The sequence below is a fragment of the Haemaphysalis longicornis genome, unplaced genomic scaffold, assembly GCF_048455015.1.
Source record: "Haemaphysalis longicornis isolate Haplotype H1 unplaced genomic scaffold, Haemaphysalis longicornis Haplotype H1 scaffold_2, whole genome shotgun sequence".
NCBI classification, from domain to species: Eukaryota; Metazoa; Arthropoda; class Arachnida; order Ixodida; family Ixodidae; genus Haemaphysalis; species Haemaphysalis longicornis.
The window spans coordinates 139,680,941-139,692,527 of NW_027526295.1; the positions used below are offsets into that span (position 1 = coordinate 139,680,941).

Sequence of the window (11,587 nt, forward strand, 5' to 3'; positions counted from 1 at the left end):
ATCGTGCCAGTTCGTCAGCCGGTGCTTGATCCGCCCGTCGTCGGCGCTGGTCTTACTGTTGGGTCGGAGCGGGATGACGACTTCCACGATGTAGTGGTCGCTGCCGAGATTTATGCCCGTGTTCCTCCAACTAGCCGTACGGTCGTCGGGCAGGTGGAGAAACGCCAGGTCTGGTGTGGTGTCTTTCACGACGGACGTGCCGAGGCGTGTGGGGTGTGCTGGGTCCGTGAGGAGTACGTAATCCGCTTCGGCGGCGTCCTCCAACAACTCTCGGCCCTTGACCGTCGTGGCGGCGTGGCCGAGCTCCTTGTGTCGCGCGTTGAAGTCCCCGCACGCGACGACGATGGCGCCGTCGCATGCGGAGACTGCCCCGCGCGCTCTGTGCAGTAGTGACTTGAAGCGTTGCTGGTTGTGCTGTGGGTTACTATACACGTGTATAGTAACCCACAGCACAACTGTCGCTGAACGCCGGACAGCCACAAGTCGACAATAAAGGCAAAACCATCAAGCAAAACACCACCAAGGTAAAAATCGCTGATTTATAGCCAAATTACAGGTTAAAAGCGAAAGAAATATTGCCGAAATAAATATATGACCTGCTGCACAGACGACTCCCCAACCAAAAAAAAAATATTTACCTTAGTATCGGAAAATGTCAGTCGCAGATTAATAGAAAAAGGAGGAAGCCCGCGCTCCTAAGCCACCGTGAAACAAGCATGCTCCGTGTTCGTTGCTACGGCAAAACTGCAGTTCTTCTGAGATTCGTTAAGCTAATTACTGGGAAGTAGACAAAACCCCAGATTACAAAGCACCATGTTTTGTATCTTGCACTCGTTTCGACTATGACCCAATAAACCTTGTTCTGTCGTTCCCTCGTTTGGCTTCGCTAGCTTTCTAACCAGCTTCACACCTTGAATTGGGGAAAACATTTTCTTGTCCACATCTTGCTGACGGGCAACAAAACGGAAATTCCGACCAACGAGTAATTTACCGCTTCGCTCCAAAAAGGTGCACATTTGAGTATGCACAAGCCCAGAAATTTCTCCCCATCCATGACTGCGTCTAACGTCTAGTTCTGCATTCGGACGAGTGCCTCTATGTCTCAGCACTGAAATAAAGAAGAACTCGAAGATAATGGAGTTTATAACGCCAGTACCCCAGTTCTCAAACTGAAACACCTTTAACTACTGGTGTGGGAAGGCAAACAAACCTCATCCCCAACGCCCTATCCTTACCCAAACTACGAGCAGTGGGTGGGCCAGCTCTCCAGCTCTGTCCTTGCTTTGTATTGCATGGCCTGTGAAGCCCGGGGTACCTTGACTAGAAGCCCCTTTAGAGGGCGGGCGCCCCACATCAGCACTTGCTGAAATAAACTAAACGTTTACACACTCTCTCAAGATTTAGGCAAGCGTTCGACTTTTCACAAAACTGCCTGGTCGAACTGAGTGCCTTCAAAGCACCTCTCTCCTTGTTGCAAAAGCCAGCTGCGGCTTGCGTGACCGGTTTTTCGCAAAATGTTTGCGATCAATATAGCGCACCTAGGTCGGACGCGTCCTTTTAGTTTTCAAGTGGTTTTCATCAGATGATTTGGGCATCAGCATGGTGTGAGCAACGTAAAATGTATGATCGAGGGCCGACTCACGGTCAGTAGAATTCGTAAGCTACGAATAAGCCACAGGACAGAGAACATATTTTTCTCCCACTCTGCTCGCTGTAACAAGTTAACAGGATGTAATAAATATTGTTTTTTGGTTGTTTTATGACATAGGCAAAGTAAAAATAATCATGGAATGTCGATTCCAATGCCGCACCAGACACTCCAAACATAACACCACGGGAGATTGACCCAGCATGGCAAAGAGTATATCTGGTCGGCCATTTGCCCAGTCCAGCTCCCTTACTGCCAGTGATGGCACACGTCACTCTGTGGGGTTTTTTTTACAGCAAAGCTGTAAATGGCTAGGATCCAGCAGATCGTCTCCGGTCCCAGAGTGATTTAGACAGGAATCGCTAGCGGGCGTAGCGCCACGTTGCGGAGCCCACCCAAACCCACGCAATCGTAAAACTGCGCGCCACACCCCCGCGGCATGGAAAAAATCATACAAAATAAAAAAGGTGTTAGGGCCTTCATAGAGCATGCGCCGTGATTACCATACTCGCGCTATAATAAATTTCAACCCACGATTCCTGTGTGTTTTGTAGCGTAAGCTACACTGGCCGAGGCTGAGCAGTTTCGCGTGTGCCGTGAAGGGCCGTTCTGAGCAAGCGCGAGGGGCATTAGATTGGATTCGATTCGATTAGCTTTGCTTTGCTTGGATTGGATTTGGATTGGATTCGATTAAAGTAGATCGTGTTGGATTGTGGTGCGTCATAGCGGCGGCAGACGCACTGGCACCGGCGCGTGCACAGGTGTGCGCCTCAATTGCGGAGTAGCCAAGTCTGACGCTGCGTCGGAGACGCTTGATAGCCGTTTCACGTGGCTCGTGAAGAGGCGTGCTGAACATGCGCGAGGAGCAGTGACTGGACAGGACTGGACTTTCAGTTAATAACCAGGAATAATGCTCAATAGCAAATTACAAACAAACGTGTTTTGCTTCGTGCACCCCTTGAGGTACGACCCAGTCAAACCTCACTCACGTAGAGGCTCGGCACCGCAGCTTTGCTGGCCACCCCTCTTCACGGGGTGGAAGGGCTCTGAAATTTTTTTGGTTATAAACCGGCAAGCTTGGGACGCACGTTATGTTGTATTGTCTTTAAAGAACGGCCATGATTGGTTTAACGTACGAGAACTGTCGTTGTCAGTTATATCCCCTTAGGGGGTCGTGCATTTTTTTCATATGAAAGAAAATACCGTAACAGTGAATTCACACAAATGCACAAATGGTTCAGGAGGTCACCGGATGTATTTAATGCTGTTTTAAAATTGCCTAGTTCTCCGGGCGAGCTAATTTGGTCGTTGGCATATTACATGCCAGCAAAGCTTTTCAATTGGTTCCAGATGACTTCACCGGAACTATGTCGAATACTTAGCAGTAGCCCACAGTCCGAGAGAACGCAGTTGTGCGCACTTAACACAGCAGCCAACCCGCGGGCTGGTAGCACCACAAAGGAAAGATCCTCATATCGAAGACGTCAACGTCGCAGTAAACTGGCGATTTTCTAAGTTTCCACACACGGAAACATTTCCGCAGCACTTTCCTTCGTCCGAGGGAAAGTTTCGCCCCAAGAAGAGAGCTGTAGGCGAAAGCCCTGCAACGTTGTGCGACATCACCAGTGCTGCAAGAATGACGGCAGCCACGACCACATTCCTCGCGGCGCGAGTCTATTGCGACGCTTCTCAATAGAATTGCTGCGTCAGAAGGCACGCTGCTGTCATCGTGGTCAGCTTGTTCAAGACTTCACGTGTGTCATCACGCCGTTCTCAGAGGAACGTCCAGCGCCACCTCCGCTGCTTGAGCCAACCTGTATTTGGTTTAGTCACGGGATAGCTCTTGTTCTCCAGTCGCGGACCAGGGTAGACGACACCAAGGCTGGGTCTTGGCCCGGGACGGAGTTTCGACTACGAGGTTCCCGTTCAAGCACGCACCGTAATAAAGCATCCCTTCCAGCAGCGCTACCGCAGAGCGCGAGCTGCATTCGGAGCACTCCTGACGGTGGCTCTTGGTGGCTTCAAGAGGCGGGAACAGCTCGTGGTCGACATGGAAGAGTCTCCCGAAACCGTGCCGCGCGGATTGCTCCTGCGCCCATACTTGCAGCCGCCGCAGAGGGGTTCTGGGCGTTGCTGATGGGATAACGCATCCGATGGCGTCACATGATCAACCAGGCCGGCCGGCCGTGCACGCCATAGCGCAAGTACAGCGCGCACGGAAGGCCATTGGAGGGCGGCGCTAGTTGCCCCCCTCGGAGGTGTGTACCCTCTCGCTCTCCATGCACCGGTAGTACGACGTCTTCTTGTCGCTGGCGGGGCAGCGGAAAGCGTCAACCAGCTCATCCATTCCCTGCAGCGCCGAAGAAACCTTGCGGATGAGAGACGCACCTTCCGGTTGGCGGGCGATGACGTAGTGCCTGCGTGCGAGAAGGAAGATGCAAAGGGATATGAGAATGCAAGGCTAATTAAGCTTTGTAAATTTGAGTTCAAAACATAACCGGCCTTCTTTTCTCATACGTCACATTGCCACTGGAATAAAATTACGCCGACGGCCCGTTGTACCATTATTCGTTGCACTGCAATTTGTTTTTGCGTTTACAAAAGTAATACAAAACAAAGGTGAAATTTGTGTACTACGACTCCCATTCGCAGTAGTTGCGTTTGTAAGCATGTTTACTTCATGCGTGCTCACTTCGTGGTTTCGTGTCCACATCGCAATTTCGTAGACTTCATATATTGAAGCCCAAAATTTTATCGAACTGTATCTGACTGAAAAGTCATTTAGTTAGCACGAGTAGGTGCAAGTTTTACACAACATTGCGGCCCGTTTGGTTTCAAGGGCTGGCAAAGCCTATGGAACGGCGCCCCAGATCTTTGAAACGTTTCTGTCTCGCTCCGCTCAAGGGATGCCGTATCGACGGGCGCATTCGGAGTGGTGTCACGAAAGGCAGTAAGGTTGCACTGACTACAGTAAGGCCATAGACGGAACGACAGTAATGTTTCAGTAAAGACAGTAAGGCCTTAGACGGAGCGACAGTAAAGCTCCAGTTAAGACGGTAAGGCCATAGACGCAACGACATTAATGCCATAGACACCATTGCGCCATAAACAACCAGATGTTGCGGAACAGACGGTAACGTTAGCTTGGGTTATGGTGCGTGGCATCATAAACCTTTCTAATAACGATACAGGAAGGGCTTCAGAAGAGATGGATAAAATCCAGAAGCGACAACAGAATAACTGAGGAGGGTATAATCCCTTTAAAGGGTCCCTGCAGCATTTACCACCGACTACTCGGAATGTTTTTTGGGGTGAAGACTGCTGTCCCAGCAACCACCTCCCGCAAGAATTATAAAAATCTGTTCACAATCACTGAAGCTACGCGAAAGGAAAAATCGCGCATAATTGTTTCCTCTCGACTCGACAGCGGACTACGCGACGAAAGCTGCGCGTTCTGTTCCGGAGAGAGGGGCGGCACGTGTCGTTCTCTTCGGCGGCCTTCGATATATTACAGGTCGGCGAGTTTTCTCCTTTTTTCCGCAACGTATAGAGGTCAATTTCCTGTCTGGTGCCACAAAAAAGCAGGCATGGCTGCCGGCTCGCAAGCGCGCCTTCAGGCTGGTAGGGCGTGTTTGAAGCAATAACCGTTTGTTGTCGAGTGGTCTGGTTGAAAGGAAAGAGGTGAGTACATCACCCAAACTCTTCGCCCACTCAAAACACGTAAGAAACGCCGAAACTGTTCCTACAGGTTCACCATAGCATAGGTTGGTCCACAGCGCCGCCGACGGCGAATAGTCACAGGAAATGCGAGAAATAAACCGGGAAGTTGACCAGCAACGGCCAATAGGACAGCCATTAGCGTAATGACGTAATTACAGCGTTCACAGTGGGCGGAATTGAAGGGAGCGCGGTCAGTTTTTCCGCGTCTTTCACAGCAATTTGCGAGCTTACCGTTTCACGTGCACGTGCAGTATTTGGCTCAGATATCCCCGGCTGTTCAATCTAAACGCGCCGTGCAGGTTTACTTGCACTGCTCAAAGCGTTTTAAAAGGAAAAATTGCAAAAGCACACCCAAGCTATTTCACGCCAAGTGAAATACCGTTTGGCTAAATCAATATCCACCGACTCAGGAGCAGCTTTCCGGCTCACCGCCGTTCTCACAAAAGTGTTCACTGTGGAATTGTTCAGTGTAGCGCTAGAAATACTCTCGCAGCCTATACTAAGGACAAAATAAGCTTTCTGTGTGCGTAGTTTAAAGTTTAGAACGTTGGTCTGCCAGGTTACAGAGCCTTGAAAACCATACCATTGAAAGGTATGACCATAACATTCCAAAACTCGTTGCTAGAAAAACTATTGATAGTTCTTCAAACCCTCCTTTAGCATACATTCATATGCACGTCGGCTACCTCTTTTGTGTGCGGCATATACCTTTTCTGTTATGATTTTACTATGTTTCTGAGCGGTCGGCTTTTTGAGCGTTAAAGCTGGGATGTACAACCCGCCGAATGGGTGATATGAAATATTGAACACCTCATAGATTCGTCAGCCTACTCGGTCGTAGGCATGTCAATGAATCGTTAACCGCGTTAGCTACACTTCCATTGAACTACAGGTTGGATAGGAGTGAGGAAAGGTGAGCATATTTTGGGTCAACATTGCCATCAGCCCAGCGGTGTACGCAGGTTTTCATTTCAGGGTGGCCAGACCCGTGCACCCCTCTCCTTCCCCTTTCCAAAAGAGACCAGGTTTTTCAATGAGAGGATGGAAGAAAAAAAAAGAACAAGAGTGGAGGAAAACAAAACAAGTCTAAAAACAATCAAATCAAAGTTAATAAATAAAAAAAAAACCTCTGTATGCAGGAGGCGTATACCCTTCCACGGCCGGACTGGAGCAGCGGCGAGCGCGCGCCCGCCGCTCCTCCAGCCCGGCCGTGACCCTTCATAGCCTCCCATTGATTTCTTGGTTTGTTTTTCGTCAGTAGTATTGTTGAATGGCTGTTTGCTGATATGAGCGCACGCTTCGAAACAGCGTAAGCTTATTGAGTAACTCCCGAGAGTACAATTTTCAGTACGTTTAACTAGATAGGCAGGTCAAGAGGCGTCGCCCAATCCGTCTACCCCCCATCCCACTACGACCCGCTTTTCATCGCTCACAAATTTCAGTGAAAGCCTCCGCTCCCTCACTTTCCCTCCGCACACGCATGCGCATCAAGACGTTGCAGTAAACCCTCGCTACAGCGAAGTGTTCGGGGCACAAAGTTGGCTTCGTTGTAAGTGACACTTCATTAAAGGCAGGAATCATTTGCTTTACCGACCATGAAATAGTTTCAATGAAGCGATATTTCCTATCAAGCCAATTTGCTATAACGAGAGTTGAGTGTATTACACAAATATCGGGTAGTAGCAAATATACGTGCATGGCCTTTACAGTGACTTCCGTCATGCTTCTTCTGCTGTTGCAGTTACGGCTACACAATGAAGCTAAATCGAGGGGCCATTCTTTCACCCTTCTATACCTACCTCGGAACACCGTTAAGTGCAATTAGGGCAAGAACGTGCTCATCTGCGTTGCCTGGGGTTGAGAAAGCATGGTTCGGGAGCGCTATCCACAGAAATGTCGCACCGAAAGGAAATGGCACAAGCACCGGGACTAGCGGAAGCGCATCTAAAAGAGCACCAGGCAACAAAACCTACGCCGCTTGAGAACGGGCTGGACCCAAACAATTGAAAGGGAAGCTGAAGATAGGTGGGGAGAATGTTCGCCGTCGTTGCGCGACGCTTGGAATGAGGGCAAAGCTGAACCCTTTTTTCCCGTCTACGGAAACGGCGTACAGTAAGATTCTTCTGCGGCTGCATGGCGCCTCCTGACAACACGTCGCGAGGTCCGTCGTTTTGTTGTGCGCATAAAGAAAATAGAGCGGCAAATAATTACTGCAAAAAAAAAATTAAAACTGGCGCAAAGGACGAGGACCGAGAAACACCGTAGACGGGACGAGCGCTCACTACCAACTAGTTTATTTCGAAACCCTTCTCTGCATATAAACGTCAACACAACAAACGTCAACACAACAGAGGCGCAGGCGCGCCTCTGTTGTGTTGACGTTTATATGCAGAGAAGGGTTTCGAAATAAACTAGTTGGTAGTGAGCGCTCGTCCCGTCTACGGTGTTTCTCGGTCCTCGTCCTTTGCGCCCGTTTTAATTTTTTTGAAGCCATGAACCGACTCGCCCAACAAAGCATTCTAATAATTACTGCAACCTGTAGCTGGACATAGTTCTAACACGACGTTGATACGTGATAGCCCGTATTGATACGTGTTGAAAATAGTCTTCAAGAGAAGCTTTACCTGTTGATATTTGTACATAATGCAGCGGGGAGAGAGAGCGAAGGGACAAAGCTGCGTTGTCTTGTACCCTAACGTTTAGTCCCACTATTTTTTGCGCCCTGTAACAATGACGGCCACCCATGCATGGAGGCGTCTGTCGCAATTCTTGAGTTTCCTCCGCCACACTGCAAGCTCTTATGACGGTAAGCTGTCACTGTTCCTTATTCGCCAGCACGCAGATGAAAGGGCGCGCACCTAAAGCACGCGCGTTAGAGGCTGCGCTGTCCTGCTCATGTGACGGTATTTATTCTGGGGGGGGGGGTGTTGAATAAAGAAAAAGAAGCGCGCCACGAGCGCAGCCGGCGGGAGCTCACTCCAAGAGCGCGGCTCACGCGGGAGTTGGTTCGTTGCCATCTTTGATAGCCGAACGCCTCTTTCCTCGTTCCCAGGGGGCTTGAGGAGAGCAGTGACTGGTCTAATTCCTACTGAGTACACACCAACACTGATGCCTCACTGCCTTCCTGACACCTCAATTCACTTTACCCCGGCCAACCGACAAACGAATTATCTTGTTTCTATTTCAGGAGTAGGGAGTAATGGCGGGAATACCTGTCCCGCAGAATGCTGCACATGGTCCTCACGGCCGTCAGCATGAACAGCTGGTCCGGGTTGGAGTCGGCGCCCAGGCCGGAAACGATGTCGTCGTCGTCCTTGCCCAGCGCGTAGTGGTAGGCGTTGTAGGCCGCGCGAATGGTCATCATGGTGAATATGACGACCACGTGCTCCTTGCTTTCCTCGAGCCCGCCGCTCGAGTCGTCCTGCTTGCGGAACACGTTGTCGTTGATGCACTTTTTTCGGTCCCGCCACTTCTCCTCGGACGCGTCGAAGTGGAAGCGGAAGAACTCGCTGACCATGTCGTGGAGGATCAGCATGCCCAGGCCGCCGTAGTTGACGGCAAGGGGCAAGTTGGGGTCGTAGTAGGGCGGCTGAAGGACACCCGCCGGCAGCAAGATGGAGTTCTCGATGACGTCGAAAATGAGCCCCTGCCTCATGTTGTAACGTCGCAGTTCGAGGTCGACCACGCGTGACGGGAAGATGAACGAGTGAAGCGGTCGCACGTTGACCTCCTTCTCGTTACCGGGCACCCTTTTTTGTCCTCTGCCCTTGGAGGCAAAGAGCGTGAAGAAACGACTCGTCGCGGTGTGCTGCGTGGCCTCGACGAAAAGCTCGAAGAAGGAGTGCGACACGTTGTTACCGTAGTTGCTGTAGTAGCTGTCCAGAATTTTGTCGTCGGCCACCCACTTGGGGATGCCAACCATCGTCTTTAGTGAAGCCAGGAGCTCGTACGCCCTTTCCCTTACGGGTTTATCCATCCATACGGTCTGGGACAGCAGGTGCTTGAAGCTGAAGACAACCTTGTTCACGAGTTCTTGTACGGCAAACAGCGTCTTCAGCCTCAACATTGCCTCAACGTACACCCTGCCGAGGCCGATGGGCAGCGCATCGCTAGTTATCTTCAGACACCTCTTCCAGTCTGGCTCCATCGACCGGTTGTATGCGCCGGGCGGAATAATTTTCAGCAGCTCCTCGTCCGTGATGGAAGGGAAGGCGTGCTTCCCGTAGAAGTGAATTATCCTCCACCCCACGTAGTTCACAGCTCGCACGAGTTTCTTGGTGTCGCGGAAAAAGGTGGCGATGTATCGCAGGTAGTTGTCCGATCTGGACAGAATGCACGTGTTGTCCTTTACAACCTGGCCATCTTTATCACCAACAACTTCGCGGAGAAATTCAACCAAGGAGATTTTCAACGTCTGGTTGAAATAGCTCATCTCTCGCGGCTTCAGCTGCCGCCGGTGGCAGTATTTCCTCGATGCCAACGCTATGCGCTGTTCTGTGACCACAATGTTTTTTACCAAAGCCTCCGGAACCTTCCGCGACTTGAATACACCGACAGTATTTATGGCTTTCTTGATAAAATTCAAGTATGACTGCTCGAAGGCCGAGTCCTGTCTAAGGATGTTGTACACGGGTAGAGGAAACGTCGGACAGTCGAGCGAGAGTGATACCTTGTCTGTGCAATTATCTGTCACCGTGGCCGTGACGCGGCCAGTCGACAAATACCTGGCTGTACCGACAGACAAGAGGGCGCCCTCGCTCGTTCTGTGCAAGAACTTCGCAAGGAGAGTTACCATAGACCCACTGAAAGTTTCGTAAGGCCAGCCCCTTAGTCCGTACGTGTCAAAGAAAATTCGCTGGAGCATTGCTTCCTTGTTGTTCAAACTGCGATACTCGTAAAGACATTTGCGGTAAAACATCGACACCTTTTGCTGCGCGTTGAGTTGTTGGGTCAAGGGCACTGACTCGAGGTAGCGCTTTATGTCAGTATACATGTCTTCGACGTAGAGGCGAGCCGAGCCGAGTATCATCTTCTCGTACGTCTCCGCGTCGGACTTGATCCAGTCGCCGCACACGTGCTTCATCACGTCCTGGCACGGCAGGTAGTCGGGGCTGACGGCGTAGCTGATGGCGTGCCCGATTGCGCCGCATCTGGGCTGGTTGCACATGTGCAGCTCCCGGATCGAGCGTATGAGTGGCGGGGTTGTCTCGAGCGGCGCGGTCGCGGTCGAGGGCGTCTGCGACACGAAAATGTGCTTGGCAATATTGGACCAGATTATGAGAAACACAAAGGCGAAAATATTGCCGAGCAGCAGCAGGCACGGGATCGACTTGAGGTCTCGGGCGACTCGCTTAAAGTACTCATCGCTGAAGGACCTCTTTCGCGTCAGGTCCACGTCCGAGTCGCCGTAACGGTCAATAGACTTGCAGCGTGCGGTCACCTTTTGACGCGGCACGGTGCCCATCACGGGCGCGTCCTCGTCCTCCATGCTGCAGGCTCCGCTAGCCCAGCGGCTCCCGCCTCCCAAACGCAAGTTCGAGTCGGGTCGCTCTCAAGGCGGTACAGCTCGACGGCGGCTCCGTCCCTAGCCGGCGACGCCGCGATGGGGTTGGCGGCTGCAGTCCGCCGCTGGGCCTACCCGAGCACGCGACCAAGCTGCCTCCAAGTGCCATGCTTCGTCTTTCTCTTCCGGTGGCTGCAGACATCGTCGAAAAATACATTTTCCTCTTTCCGGCTGCATGTTCCGATTTGCCTGCTCGAAATACCAATGGCCATAGCAGGAAAGAAAAAAAACGTACAACACGCATGAGGAGACACAGGCGCTGGCTCAGCAATGCTTTTTGTTCTTACACCCCCCCCCCCAATGTCCACACACAATAATAAAAACCACAAAAGGCGCGCAAGCAGGTTTCACACGCATACATAAAAAAAGCGTACATCCCTCTCATAAAGCGAACTTCGGTATGGCGGCTCCAATGAAACACAGCACATGTCTGGGCGAAGCCTGGATTCGCGAATGAGCAAATTTTGAATGGCTCCATGATTTCCCGGATAACAGTTTTTTTTTGTGGTAAAAAAAAATGTTAGTGTCACCAGGCATTGCACTGACCGAGCCCATTGCCGCGGTGTTTTTGCGCCGGGCAGCAATAGATCTCAACTTCCGCCGTAAGATGCTCAAGGCCACAGTGTACCCACACGCAGACAGCACCTTAAAGCCGT

The 11,587-nt window shown here is 51.2% G+C and overlaps 1 protein-coding gene across 1 annotated transcript; it reads right to left on the reverse strand.

The window, feature by feature from the left end:
* Positions 1–3,003: 3,003 nt before the first annotated feature.
* LOC144167424 (endothelin-converting enzyme 1-like) lies at positions 3,004–10,856 on the reverse strand. The gene is made up of 2 exons (XM_077696691.1): positions 8,581–10,856; positions 3,004–4,065 (listed from the first exon to the last, which is right to left on the reverse strand). Exons 1-2 carry the CDS (start codon positions 10,854–10,856, stop codon positions 3,888–3,890), a joined length of 2,454 nt encoding a protein of 817 aa, XP_077552817.1. The 3' UTR covers positions 3,004–3,887.
* Between the last annotated feature and the right edge of the window lie 731 nt (positions 10,857–11,587).

Coding starts and splice junctions, on each gene's coding strand:
- LOC144167424 (XM_077696691.1), bottom strand. CDS start 10,856: ATGGAGGACGAGGACGCGCCCGTGATGGGCACCGTGCCGCGTCAAAAG. Junction 4,066..8,580: donor TGCAGCATTCTGCGGGACAG/GTATTCCCGCCA, acceptor TCTCGCACGCAG/GCACTACGTCATCGCCCGCC.